The 15,442-nt window shown below is 34.3% G+C and overlaps 1 protein-coding gene across 7 annotated transcripts in view; it reads right to left on the bottom strand.

Annotated features, from left to right (window-relative positions):
- LOC149800113 (phosphatidylinositol 3,4,5-trisphosphate 5-phosphatase 2A-like) overlaps window positions 1–15,442 on the bottom strand; it is a 268,016-nt gene that overhangs the window by 74,335 nt on the left and 178,239 nt on the right. For all 7 annotated transcript variants that reach the window (XM_089959703.1, XM_089959704.1, XM_089959705.1 and 4 more), the window contains 4 exons: window positions 12,359–12,494; window positions 9,786–9,918; window positions 4,556–4,696; window positions 1,634–1,736 (listed from right to left, as the gene is read on the bottom strand). In XM_089959703.1, coding sequence (XP_089815829.1) covers window positions 1,634–1,736; window positions 4,556–4,696; window positions 9,786–9,918; window positions 12,359–12,494 — 513 coding nt within the window. The remainder of the gene's footprint in view (window positions 1–1,633; window positions 1,737–4,555; window positions 4,697–9,785; window positions 9,919–12,358; window positions 12,495–15,442) is intronic.

Here is a 15,442-nt window from a genome sequence, read left to right as displayed (position 1 = left end):
TTAGAGCTTCTAAAGATTAGGTGCTATACAAAGTCCTCATTATTATTATTATTACTCTGATGTTTTACATCTTCTAGATATGACAGACTCTGATGTTTTACATCTTCTAAATATGACATACTCTGATGTTTTACATCTTCTAAATATGACATATTCTGATGTTTTACATCTTCTAAATATGACATACTCTGATGTTTTACATCTTCTAAATATGACATACTCTGATGTTTTACATCTTCTAAATATGACATACTCTGATGTTTTACATCTTCTAAATATGACATATTCTGATGTTTTACATCTTCTAAATATGACATACTCTGATGTTTTACATCTTCTAAATATGACATACTCTGATGTTTTACATCTTCTAAATATGACATATTCTGATGTTTTACATCTTCTAAATATGACATACTCTGATGTTTTACATCTTCTAAATATGACATACTCTGACGTTTTACATCTTCTAAATATGACATACTCTGATGTTTTACATCTTGTACAGAGATTCAGGAACTGCGTGGTTACTAATAATAAGCTTTATGTGGTCATGGCTCGAAAACACAAGCCACAGCAGTTAAACAAAAATGTAATTAGAAATTTTTTGTTTCGATGCTTTCAGCTAGGCTCCTGAACTGTTAACATTAAGAATTATATAAAGTATTTAAACTTTACAGATTATCATTCATAGTTCTACTGGTACAGTCATACAAGTATCTTACTCCTTCAATGTTTCTTAAGACAAGAACTTTATTTCTATGTGAACAGAAGAAACATACTTAATTTTTCAATAAATATTTAAACAAAAAACACCAAATAAAGACAACTTTATTTTTTTGCACTCACACATACGGGCACAGCTGTTCTCTCTCTCTCTCTCTTTCTCCCTCTCAAGTCACATATAAAAGACACATTTTTTTACATCTGTGAAACCCATAGTAAACTGAAAACCTCTCAAAAATGACAATTCAATTGGACTGCAAGTGTTTTTGTTTTTGAGAGGTTCTCTGTATATTAAAAAATCCACTTGGGTACAGCCGACTGTCTAACTTATCTACATTTCCTTGACTTCATCTCCCAAGAATTCATCTTGTAACTGCAAATGACATTAACATTTCCAGGTTAAAAAAAATTCTAATGACAAAGGCTAACTTTCTTACGTTATGCAAAATAAAGGTTTACTTTATTGGTATCTCAAATAATTTACTTCATTTAGTCACCAACAGATTTCAATTACTTTGTTTTTATTGATGAACTATAACTGCCTATTAACTTAATACAGCAGCATCCTTTATACAGCTTACATCTGTATGCATCCCAAAGCAATATTTTTATACATGTATTCACACCTTCAGTTAAGGGTGATTTACTAAGTCAGCAACTTTTGAAGGCAATGTATATACTCACTTATAAATCAAGTCCAAATGCAAACTGCAGAGACACAGATCTGCTTTCACATAATGTGCTGGCAGAACTAAGTCTGAGGACTGAACATTAGAACAAACAATATAGATCCTGATCTGCAAATTAATTAAGTGATGGCAGATCAGGATCTATGTTGCTTGCACTTGGACACAACTTATAAGCAAGTATATATGGTAGCTTCACAAACCATAATATATGAACTTACTCTTGGAATATCACCAATGGAAAGAGTCTTCTGTTCAGTGGTTTGTGTTGTTTTCAAAATCTCATTGCAGATCTCAATGTTCATCATGAAATTATCCAGTTCCCTGAAGAAAGAGAATAACATCGTCATATTTTCTGCAAATGCAATCAGGGAAATAAAAATGACACCACAGAATTAAGTTGGATGGATTTTATAACAGCAAACTTAATAACCAACTTAAAAAAGTAAATTAGTTATCTCCCTTTGCTTATGCTTTAAAGAAAACCTTTATTCTGTCAGTGTAGGCTTACTTCAGTATTTTGATATAAAGTGGTCTTGAATTGATTCTGTTTGATTTGTTTGACTGATTTCTGTGTAATGCCACATCAATATATGTAAGGTATTATTGTATCAAGATAATTAAGGTCCCTTGTCTAACAAAAAGCGATCTTGAATTAAATCCATTGGATTGATTCACTTGTTTTCAATGGCTTATTTCGTACCATGGCAAAGGTACCTAGTCACAAGTTCAAGACACATGAATGCAGCTAACAATAGTGGACAGATAAAAGTGAATTAAATTTATCTGATTGTGTTTAATTGCACATCAACATAGGAAACGTTATACTGTGCTACAGCAAATGGAGTAAAGCGTCTTGCTTGAGACAACCAGGTAGACAATCCAGCCTGAATTCAGTAAGTTCACTCATAGAACATACAGATAAAAGTGGTCCTGAATTCAATATATTTTACCAATAAATAATACAGATAACAGTGGTCTTGAATTCAATCTACTTTACTGATAGAGTTTACACATAAGGTGATCTTAAATTCAATCCATTTTACTGACAGCCCGTACAGATAAGTGGTCTTGAATTCAATCTATTTAACTAAAGTTTCACAACACATCAAAATATGAAAGGTTATACCATGCCAAGACAATCAAACTGTCATGCCTTGCTTTGAAACACAACATGGCAACTAACCAAGCCTGATCGCTATAATTTCACCAATACAACTGATAAACCAATACAACTGATAAACAGAAGTGATCTTGAATTCAATCTACTCTATTGATTGACTAGCCTTTAACAATACATCAACACATGAATGGTTATACTGTGTTGTTGTTATTGGGGTAATGTAACTTGCCCCATGACACATCATGGTTATATTGTGTTGTTGCTATTGGGGTAATGTAACTTGCCCCATGACACATCATGGTTATATTGTGTTGTTGTTATTGGGGTAATGTAACTTGCCCCATGACACATCATGGCTATATTGTGTTGTTGTTATTGGGGTAATGTAACTTGCCCCATGACACATCATGGTTATATTGTGTTGTTGTTATTGGGGTAATGTAACTTGAATTAAATTTATTGCACTGAATGTCTAATAGAACATCAACATACATGTATAAAAAGATTTTGTCATGTCAAGGAAACTGGAGTAAAGGAGTTCAGCAGCTGACTCAGTCATGTTGCAATAATTTTATTAACTGAGGAACTTTTAAGCACTTCTTCAACTATAGTGGCATTTGTCCCTTAAGTAATGACCCTTACATGGGGGTAGATACATGATGAAGCATTGTGCAAGAAGATGCACACAAAGCCCATAAATGTTTAAGTGATTTTGGATTCACGCATAATTATTATGTAAATATAGACATTTATTAACAAGATGAGAGTGAACAGAACATCATATGCCCACCCCATGTTTAATAATCCCCATGCAATTTTTCTTCTCTCAGTCATAATAACCATCACCTTTGACCTTTTGAACCCACTCTCAACAGGGGTCTTCCTTACCTGAAGTGCAAGTCATCCACAAAATGTCATAACTGTAGATAGTGGAGAACTACATAGAAGCCATTTTGATTATTTTGGGCATAGTGACCTTGACCTTTTCATCCTCAAATTAATAGTGTTCTTCACAAACCGATTTGCAAGTATTGTGCATAGTTTGGTAATTGTAGGTGGTGGACAATTCAAGTTATGAGGCAGAAATGAAACTGATAACAGAGGGATGAGTGGATAACAGAACACAACACACTGTCTTACAGCAGATGCATACAAACTCTGGAATAAGTTGTGTTAATGAGATTGTATCAAATGCTGCTAAACGACAAAGGGACTTTAATTACTACAAAATTCCCTTGCTTCTACTTTTCAAGAAATGAATTCCATTTTAACAATTTTCCTGCAACAAAAAAACGTAAGAATACAAAAATAAAGCTGATCTAGCTAAATAAAGAGGAACTGTTCTCTTCCTGTTGCTTCTAAATGCACCTGTTTTATATTTCTCCTTTGAAACTGATATTATCTCGGCAAGTACACGGCCATCATTATTTTTTATGGTTTCTGTGCCAAACTTGACTCAAAAAAGAATCTTACCCATGATGTTTTAATGTTTCTGGTAAAATCTGGATAGGAATGTTTTCAAGAAAAGAATCCAGAATCGGAATGGGTCAATGGGATTTAAAGAAAAAATGTTACTGGAATATGTAAAAATGGATATCCATTCGTACTGTACATTTTCAAGTCAAAATGTCCACTTCAGGTGATGAACATAATACCAAGTAACTTAATCCATCAAAAACTGCAGGACTGCTTTACACTAATGATACTGTGTCATACTCTTCTAGTAGATACAAAGGGCAATAACTCAAACAGCACCGTGCAACCAATGAGATTTGTTTACATGTACATCTATAAGTCATAACAATAATAACTATAAGATTTTAAACAAACCTATTAAAACCTGCATGACTGGATGCACTGAGTGGTGGCTGGAGGGAGTTACTACAGACATAAGAACTGATGGTCATGAAGGTTACTATGGTTACTATATACCCCTAGGGGATAATCATACAAAACATGAACACAAAGCTTACTCCTAATGCACCGTAAAGCAGTCTGTTATATTCCACACGATTCATACCTTTTTAGGCCTCTGGAAGCCATTTCCATGAGACTTTTAAAAGCAGAAAGATCAGTTTCTCCATTTTTGAATGCTGTGGAATCCTGCTGGAAACCATCATCAACATATTTCTTCAGGGCTGTTACAAAAGTACCATCACATCTGCCAGGAAGAAAATTAACACCCTGATCAAAATCGGCAAAATTTGTGTGTATTACAGACTTCCTGAATCCATCAAGAAATTCCATTATAATTATACAGTAGAATGTAAAACTGAATTAAGCTCTCATATCAGTTAAATGTTTGAACAAGATAGCTTACATATAGTGTAAAAGGCACTAGTACTTACCGAAACATCTGTACAAGAAGTACATATTTTTTAAATCAGAGATGGTTCTATGCTCTAACATTTTTATATCTGCATGTTGTCTGAAAACAATTTATTCAGACAGCTATTTCATAAATTTTAATTATTTACACTTTGGTATCAAAGATTACAGAAACATTATTTGATTCTGGATCATTAAAGAAAGATATCGTAGTAATAAATTAGGCAGAACCAGAAAGAAGCAAATAAACAGCTGTATGAGTCACCAAGTTACGAAGAAAACAGCATCAAAAGTTAAGAGCAGTGCTAGCCTTAAGGTCTGCTCTTCTTTTAGCACCCATACATGCGCATATTGTGGCTACAACATGAAGACCTAGGTATACATACAATCAAATAATTGGTATAAAAAGTGTGATCTTGACTCCAGCATTGGAGAACAAATTGTCATAGCGTTATAATAATTCAGCCTATGTATGAACAAAATCTGTCAAGGGCATGATGAAATATAAGAAAATGAAATTTATTTAACCCAGTCCTTAAAACAAATGTTCTCTTACTGATCACTACTGGGGCCCCGAGTGACTGAGTGGTCAAAAGCGCTCTCCGTTATGGATCACTGCCATCTTCCCTCTGTCTGCATGGGTTCGAGTCTAGAAATCGGCCAATGTGGGTATGTGAGAAAGCTTGCCAGTAGCTTCTCATGGGTTGGTGGTTCTTCCTGGGGGTTTCCCAGGTTCTTCCTCTACCATTTAATACTGGCCGCCATGCATAGCCTATCGTGTGCTGAACAATGACATTAAACCCTACAACAACAACAACAACTGATCCCTACTTAATGATGAAAGGGGCAAAAGTGTATTTTGCAGAATGAATTGTCACAACATAATGATTCCTCCCACAAATAAGCAATGTTCTTCGAAGGGTTTGGTAAATGCAAGCAAATGAAAAACTCCAGCCAGAAGCAAAATGCAAATCTTGCACGACTACTTCCTTGGCACCAAGAATAAAATGAGTTTCATAATTATGCCAACTGAGAAGCTAGCAAGAGGTTAAGGAAATATCAGCAAAATACTGTAACTAAAAACTTAATATAAATTTTCTGACTGTGACCTGATCCTGAATTAAATAGTGGTGAACAAGCATGTCACTGAATGAACTGTCTTAACTTCCTGATATTGAATCCTACTAGGATGAGAATCTATCAAGGGGTTGAGGATATATATGCAAATAAAAAACTTAAATCAAAACCATAATACACTACTGACATAGAAACCAATACTGCTGGAAAAATGACTACCATGTCTTGCTTCCAACTAAAGTGGGCTCAATAAAAAAAAAGACAGCCCATGAACAAATATTTTCCTTATCATGGGTAACTGCTATATAGCATCTCCTTAAAACACAAATTTGGATACAATATTCTCGTCATGGGTCCTGATTTGTCATCCCTTATTTTGTGACGCTATTCACAACAACAGTCTAGCTATAAATAACAACTGTCTTATAACACAGTTCATCTGCAACTCTTATCTTCAGGTATTCATTTATTGTCCAGACTTCACAGCACTGGACGATTAATCCATTCACAAAAAAATGTTTTAAGAGGAATATTCTGTAAATCAATAAGTGATTGTAAGATGTCTTTTTCACAGATTTCTAAGTATAAGTGTGGGTACATAAATTCATGTAAACAAGTGTCATAGTATTTGACAAATTAATATTTCCATAGGCAACAAAAATATAGAATTTAGAGTCAAAAGATGGTAGCTGCTCTTTTATTGATAGCTAAATATGGTGGAAATGAAACTATCTATAGCAATGAAAACCATAACAATTGATTTATCCGATCATGTAGCAATGAGGAGCCTGATGACCACCAAGCTTGCAATTTTATCCAGTTCCTAAACTTTACCAAATTATCCCCTGCTAAATTGATGATGACGTTATTGGGGAGGAATTCCAGGAGGAAGCTTCTGTAATATTTTCCAAGTATTGAAACTGACCTGATTATATTGATGTGTCTATCATCTGACCATTAGTGCTACTCCTCCTACTTGGAAGGCTGCTATGAAACTTTACACACATTCATCCCATGGTCAAAATGAAAATCTCATTCCTCCTGAATGGATGGTCATATCAACATTGGGTTTTTATTAAGATATCTAGCTGGTCCTAAATGAAGACAGTGCCGACATGACACCCAATATGGCCACCAAGTCAGCCATTTTTGTTATCAATAATCTTCATATATGGATGTTCCTCTACATGGGGTTTTCACTAAAAGACGTCTACTTGGTCCTCAATGAAAATGGTGCCAAACTGATGCCCAATATGGCTTGCAAGGCACACTTTTCTGTATCGAGATAAGTGTACATCTAGATAGAGTACATCAATGGTCAGTAAGTATGGCTGTTCCTTTCCCTTATTTTTTGTTTTGCTGTGTAACCTATGGTGATGACGATGCTTCCTGTCAGTTTGTCTATCATGGCAAGGTGCCTAGACAGCATAGCTTATCCTTATCATCACTGCCTACTTGTGAGATATGATCCCTTGTCCCATTATGTATTCATCTAGATAGGTAACTTGCTTATCTTAATGTATGTTTGTGACTGTGAGTTCATTTGTTTCTGTTATTAGGTTATTTTACTACAGTAGCAGTTTTATCTTTCTCACTATCAGATCTTCATGCAATGTTTTCTTGAAAAGAATGAACTCAAATCAAAAGACAGACAAATGAAAATTTTGAGGAAATGTTTAAAATGAAGAAGGTTTTTTTTTTATCCCCTTCTTTCTGCCACGTTTTTGATTGATAAAACTACTTATAAATAAGAGTGGATCTTCTCACCTCTTTCTAGGGTAGGACTATTCTAGTATGTGAGGGTGGGGGGGTGATCTGGTAAGACAAGCATGAACCAGCTTCTCTAGGGTGACTTATAGCAATAAACCCTACCCCTCCCCACTAAGTGGTTGCACCCCATAACTCCTATGCCTTAGGCGACAGTGTCCATCCCTTAAGAAAGAGATGTGCACTATTTAAAGACTTCCCATGCCATGTACTTTAATAGCATTTCAGGTTCTGCAGACCAGTGACTAAATGAGGTATGTTTTGTTTTATTTTTATTTTATTTTTACTTCGAAGGAGTACTTAACTTTTGTTCCTTTCTCTATCTTGCAACTTTCATTTCCTATGAGAAAAAAGTTTTAAAAAAAGAAATTGTGGCCACAAGATATGTTTATATTTATATATGTAACCATATGTGAGGTGATGAAATGCATTTCTGACAAGCTCAAGTAGGGAATGGTTCCAGACATCTTTCCATAAAACATTACTGTGCATTATGGCCAGCCTCATCAGTAGTCATAATTACTTTATCTGTATTATTTTATCCTTGCTGTTTTTGTGTCTGTAAACTCTGTTTATTACATGTTTTTAAAAAATATATTCTTCATTTGCAGTAGAACTTCAATTATCCGTCAGGGTGCGGGACTGAGACCATGATGGATATGAGAATAGACAGATAATAGAATATGTACATTAAAATTATTATACAACAGACTGGGTCATCAAAAAATTATAATATCTACATACGTACATGTACCTGTTTCTAATATTTTGCCAGATAATCGAAGTTCTACTGTACATAATGGGCATTATAGTATTTGGCATAAAATATTTACTGACAGCTATTTCCCATGTCAGTCAAGCATCATTTAGGTATGTAGACAACATACTCTGCATTCAAGTTGATCCAGTTTGTGCCCATTTATTTCACAACAATACAGCAAAGAGAGAAAACTGCAAATTTATTACCAAGACTACCAATAGTTCATTGCTCTGAAGCTGATCTTACAGACAGCTTGTTTAATCTACTTGGAACATTACTTGTTATATTTCCATTTTATATTTTACCGAGTCTGCTTCAAAGTGAGATAATTCATTTGAATCCCTATGATACAAGATTTACTTATTTAAATAACTTATTATATTATGAATTCCTTTAGTCTAAAATTACTTCTAAAATTCTGTTGCAAGTTTATTCTAAAAGGGGAAGAACTCAGCATATGCCAAAACCTATGATTCCCAATAGTCCCCATCTTAATAGGCAGACTGGCAAAGAACATTTTTTTGTTTGTATTTTTCGTGATGGCAGCCATATTTTAAATTGGATTTGCAACATTTCTACAAAATTTAAAGCCCTCTGTATTGGACACTTTCTGTAAAATGTGGTCAAATAACTCTATTACAAAGATCATGAGAAGAAGTCATTTGAAAAAAAATTATTTTTTTATTTTTAGCAACAGTTGCTATATCTGATGACAATTTGGAATCATTTGAAAAAACTTTAAAATAATTTCATGCCAGGATATTTTCTAGTTTTGGTTAGAGTTTTATTGTAGAAATCATTAAATGGGCTTTCTGTTTTTAGTAATGTTGGCCGTATCTGATGGTAGATCAGCATCAATGGAACCAGTTTGAAGCCTCTGCATGCCAGAATATTTTCTGACAAATTTGCTCAAAAATTTATCCAGCAGTTTTGGCAAATTCATTTGAAGGATTTTTTGTTATTCAAAATCGTCGAAATATTGGATGGCAGATTGATAAATGAAAAAACCTGAAAGTTCTTAATTCCACAAAAGTCAAATTCTGTCCAGCATTCTTTTTGGTGGACTTTTTCAAGGGCTTTCATTGTTTTTAGTAATGATGGTTATAGATGTAGGCAGAGTGGCATAATCTGTATAAATGTTAAAACTCTTTGTACCAGAATAATTTTGGTCAAAATTGTTCCAGTGACTTTTGAGAAGTTCAAAATAGTGACTAATGCATGACAGCAACAAACCATAAGCTCGTCTGGTCTAACAGCAGCTGCGCTAAAGAAAACAAAACAAAACCAAAGATATTTTAAGTAACAATTGACAGTCTACCTTGACAAATCCAAATGCGAGAAATTTTTAAGAATATCAAAAGTGACAGGGTCATTCTGTGGTTTCTTTTCTTCTTGAGGAGTGACTGGAGGTGGTGGGAACTCAAAATCATCGTTATCATCATCTTCCTCATCTGCAAGGTAGACATGGCAAATAAGAAAACTATTTTTTTACAACTAAATGTCAATGAATTTTTGAACTTTTCTTTACTGTGACTCTACAGTCCAATCTTCATGTGTTAATAAAAAATAAATATAAACCAGAAATGTTTTTCTATAACTGAAAATATCACATAGTTCATTCAGCACCATATTATATGCATAGAATGTGTGATATTTCTGTGCCAAAATCTTCTAATTCTGTGCATCGTCATTACAGTGCAGCATACAAAATATTATACTCAGAAGAAACTTTTTCCTCTTACTGGAAGTCGACCTTGACCTACACGTTAAGCCTATTCCAAAGCAGACGGCAAATTGAAGTTAAGATAAAGCTTTAAACATGTACCAAGTAACACCACTATGTGGCCAAACGAAGCTGAGAAAATGACCACATAAAAAAAACTTCAACATGCAGGCTGTTTTAGCAGGCAGACACACATATGGACATAAATACCAACATCAAAATGATTTTTATGCAAGACAGCAACAAGATAATTAGATAATTTCTTGCTGTTTTATTGGGAAATATGCTTTTAAGACCCATTTCAAATAGAGCTAATGATTTATAGTTTGAAACAGACCTATTGCATCTTGTTCTTCTATCCATGTCTGACTAAACGGAAGCATAATATTACTAAAACCGTAATGAAAACTTGAGCTAGTATGAATAGATTCATCTCAGAGGGCTCCACTCTCTATAGTTTATTCAGCAGGGCCTTCAAAATAAGATTTTGTGTCAGGAAACCACAGTTGGGACAAGATGGGCAATCAAGGACCATAACTCTTCTGAATGACGATGAAGCTTGTGATGCTAATCAAGAGGTGTGTCAGGTTACTCTAGAATGGGGCAAGATTGACATTATGAAATCCTGTTGCTTTGAGTGGAAATGGATAAAACAATTGTTGGCATCAAGTACTAGTGCATGTGACAGCAAGAACTTTGTAGAATGGTCTATTTCATCATGTAGATACTACCAAAATTTGAGTTAAAACATAAATGGTCACTGAAGCATGAAATGTTGGTCACTGCAACCCAAATTTTAGCTAGCTGTAGTCAACCCAGGCTGATTGAATGGTAGGCTTCAAACCTGTACTCTTTTGGTTGCAAGTCAAGGAAATAGTTCAAGGAAATGGAAGCTGGACACACTGATACCATATACCATAAAACCTGCTTTATAATGGAAATTTAAGAACCTATTTCTTTTATTTCCCATGCACTCCATTACAAGCCTGTGGATGTAAAATAGATCTGATGTGTATGCTGTAAAAGGCCATTAATGAAGGCAACATTTATGCTCTGCAATGTACCCCATGATGATGTTCCACAAAATCTATTAGAGACTTTTTAAAAGACTGCAGTTAATATAAAAATCAGACTCTGTATTTCAAGAATTATACCCTTCTTTGCCTTTGTTTTGTATGTCTGTTTTGGGGACATCTAATTTTACTCAGCACTATATAGCCTTGACTGTGTTGATGTGATGTTAAATCTTATACATGCACATATACACATTCATTTTCTTTGCATATTCAATCTTCTTTATAAAGGGCACCTGTACATTAAGACCAAAGTTTGCTTCTTGAGTGTCATTTATAGAGTGGTCTGACTATCTGGGATGTTTGGCAAAGGGGAATTTTGGTAAAGTACATGTGCCTAGTTGTAGGTGTAGCTGAAAATTAATGGTTTTTTTTCAGTGAAGGTGGCCATAAATGAAAGTAAATGGGGGCAAATGCACTGAGAAGATATTTGGGACGTTCTAAATTTGCCAAATACCCTGTAAGAAATAAATAGCATAGAAATGTCTCTGTACACAATGAGTGCCGCATCCAATATGATGCAAATTTACACTGACAGATAATGAGATGGGGAGGGTAATGAGATGGACTTGAATGGCTGCAAATTAAGTATTACTTGCAAATATATTAAACCACAAATATGTACCCAAGAGACATTCTGTGAAAACTGAAAAGTCTAACTAAAATGCTTGCCCGCAAATTGTAAAAAAAACTTGATCTAGATTTTCACCATGAAAAGACTCGTACCAAATTCAATTTCAATCCATTACATTTTTTCAAAAGTTATTAACTGGAAACAAGACTTACTGTAAACATTCTCTAAGTCAAAATGAGGCCTTAAACTTAGCCAATATGTTCTGGAAAATGGTCAAAATCAACCATTACCTAGGCCATCTTAATGAAAAGTCTCATTTCAATTTTCATTTAAATACATGATGTTATTCATAAAGTTACTAAGTTGAGAGAAATAAAACTTGTAATGGGGCATGACAAGATGCAAAGAATAGATGTGGGCAACACTACGTATCACCTCCATTGATTAGAGTGCATTAGCAAAAGCCTTACACTAAAAAATATATGATACACAGTAGAAGTCAATCAAATTATAGTGTTAACCTGTGTCTCCTTTATCATCAGGTGCAATCGGGAACTGTAATGCACAGGCCAGGCCATTCTGACTACCTTTTCTCACATATTCTGAAATTAACTCTGTTAAGTCTGTGTATCCCCTTTGCGTAGCACCTGACTCAGCCTGTAATGGAAATAATTAAATAATAAAAATAAAGCAGTCTTAATACACAGAGAGGTTCTAATGAAAGCATGTTTTAACACAAATTTTATGAAACAATCTAATAACTAACATGTTTTGTTTCCCATAGCAACTAACAAAACAATAATAATAATCAATTTGTTTTGTACACTTTGCTTGATATGAGTATAAATGTAAGATGCTATTTAACACATGAAAATATACACTGGAGTTTGTATTAAAAAAAGTACATTATATGCCTGTAATGTGTGGCAAAGTGTATTATTACATTTCTTTCATGTGAAACTTGCTTTCATTGGTCGGTTGGAATCTGAAGGAAACAGATCTGTTCCAGTCATCAAATGCCAGCCATCCACAAACTCTGGTCAAGGTAAATGACACAGAGCTGAAGTTATTTTGTAGAAGAAATTATTTTTTCTTTAAGTCCTGGTGAACTTTATTTATTGACTGCAACACTGATAGATGGACCCTGTCTCAAACACATTCCATCCAGAAAGCTTGGTTATGGCTTGTGGCAGCAGTTACTTTTTAAAAACTCGTTTTCCTTTTTGGAGACCATCTGGCACTGACCTTTGACATTTTAAGAACCAAATCAATGCACCCATATACAAATTTCATGGTCTATACCAGGGGTCTCAAACTCAAACCATCCTGAGGGCTGCATGAGGGCATTTTCAATGACCCAAGGGCAGCACCACCTTTGTTATCTCGCATGACACCTTGTGATGCCATTCATTTTGTGGGTTACAGGATATGCTCTGGCAGGCCACATGAGGCTCACAGACTGCATGTTTGAGACCCCTGGTTTATACCGTCCCAGTGATCCAACTTTCAAGAATGATTCAAGGGGTTTTAGAGGTATAATTTTTTTAAAACAGATATTGAACTTTTTCCACACATGACTTTATCACTGCATAAATAGGTACAAAAGAGGAATTAAACAAGTAATATGTTTTATTTAGTTTTAATGCTTTGTGTTCCATCTAATAAATTCAAGTAGTTCTGGGAAAAATTCACTGAGCTTTTGTAACATATTTGAGAACTTCCAATAGATAAAACCATTTTTTTTTTTAAATTCAAGATATTTCTATGGCAACCCCTCTAAACTTCAAGGCTTTTTTCATGGTTTATAAACCATAAAGTTTGATCAAAGGAGGTGGTAATGTACTCAAAATATCATGGGGGAAACCATTTTTCTTAAAGTTACTTGACCTAGTCCTGGGAACTTTTGACTACAAAATCAATAGGCATCTTTTCAATTTCAAATGCAAGCCACTTTACAATACTTGGTTATGGTATCTGATACACAAGTGGATATATTGGGTGGAAGCAGTTTTCCTATTAGTAGTCCTTGTGACCTTGACTTTTCACCTTTTCAGCCTGATAATAAAATGTTTCTTCTTTTTCCAAAATCAAGCTACTTACAAAGCTTGGTCAGGTAGATGGTGCAGAACTGAAGCTATTGTGCAAAATGAAGAAAAAAAAATGACAAAAAAAAATTTGTTTGGTTTGGTTTCAGTTGGTGCTTCAAGGCACAGCAACACAAGGATGTTATTTACTGCCACAGCAGCTGGAATAAAGTGCCATCGCCATGGATGCATAACATTAGTTGACCTTGGTTAACCTGATGGTGTAACTGGAGTCTGCTCTCTTTTGGACATAAATCTGACATGATAACCACTGTTTCTCTGCAGCTCCAGCCTCCATTCATCGCCCCTTACAATATGTGGGAGGATACATTGGGTTTATTCTACATCTTTAAACCAGCTTGGTAGTGAAAAAGAGAACAGTCAGATGGTCAAAATCATGACACAATAAATTCCATCTTATGCTGGCATACATAAAAAAGATGAAAACAATGAAAAATCCTTACAGGAATCCCTTGAGGCACAAGATAGTTTTAAAAGACATAATGTCTTGTGCAGTATCACACATTACATGCACAATATAATAAATATAAAATGCTACATCAGTGTGATAATATGAACTGATAAATACTTCATCTCTGTGTCAAAGTTTGATACTCTGATGACATTAGTATTATTTTTGGCCTCAGTCCTTGCCAATCATATAAACACATGAACTACGCATATAAATGGAGTACAAAAATTCGCACAAACTGATATATGAGAGTCAAGTACCATCGACTCTTATCATGATGTCAACACCTGCTTTGCTGAAGACACACACACACACATATATATATATATATATATATATATATATATATATATATATATATATATATATATATATATATATATATATATATTGTTGATGTCATTCTACTTAACACAGATATAGATCTATTGACATAATTATGGTGTCTATCTACTTAACACAGGCACTGATCTATAGATGTTGATGTCACACTACTTAACACAGATATAGGTCTATTGACATAGTTCTGGTGTCTATCTACTTAACACAGGCACTGATCTATAGATGTTGATGTCACTCTACTTAACACAGATATAGGTCTATTGATGTAATTCTGGTGTCAATCTACTTAACACATATATAGGTCTATTGATGTAATTCTGGTGTCAATCTACTTAACACATATATAGGTCTATTGATGTAATTCTGGTGTCAATCTACCTAACACAGATATAGGTCTATTAATGTACTGCTTTGTCAATCTACTTAACACTGATATAGGTCTACTGATGTAATTCTTATGTCAATCTACTTAACACAGATATAGGTCTATTGATGTAATTCTGGTGTCAATCTACTTAACACATATATAGGTCTATTAATGTACTGCTGATGTCAATCTTCTTAACAGAGATATAGGTCTATTGATGTAATTCTGGTGTCAATCTACTTAACACATATATAGGTCTATTAATGTACTGCTGATGTCAATCTTCTTAACAGAGATATAGGTCTATTGATGTAATTCTGGTGTCAATCTACTTAACACA

This window comes from Sinohyriopsis cumingii, chromosome 5 (assembly GCF_028554795.1).
Source record: "Sinohyriopsis cumingii isolate HCF-2022 chromosome 5, ASM2855479v2, whole genome shotgun sequence".
NCBI classification, from domain to species: domain Eukaryota; kingdom Metazoa; phylum Mollusca; class Bivalvia; order Unionida; family Unionidae; genus Sinohyriopsis; species Sinohyriopsis cumingii.
This window is presented reverse-complemented; position numbering and strand designations above follow the sequence as displayed.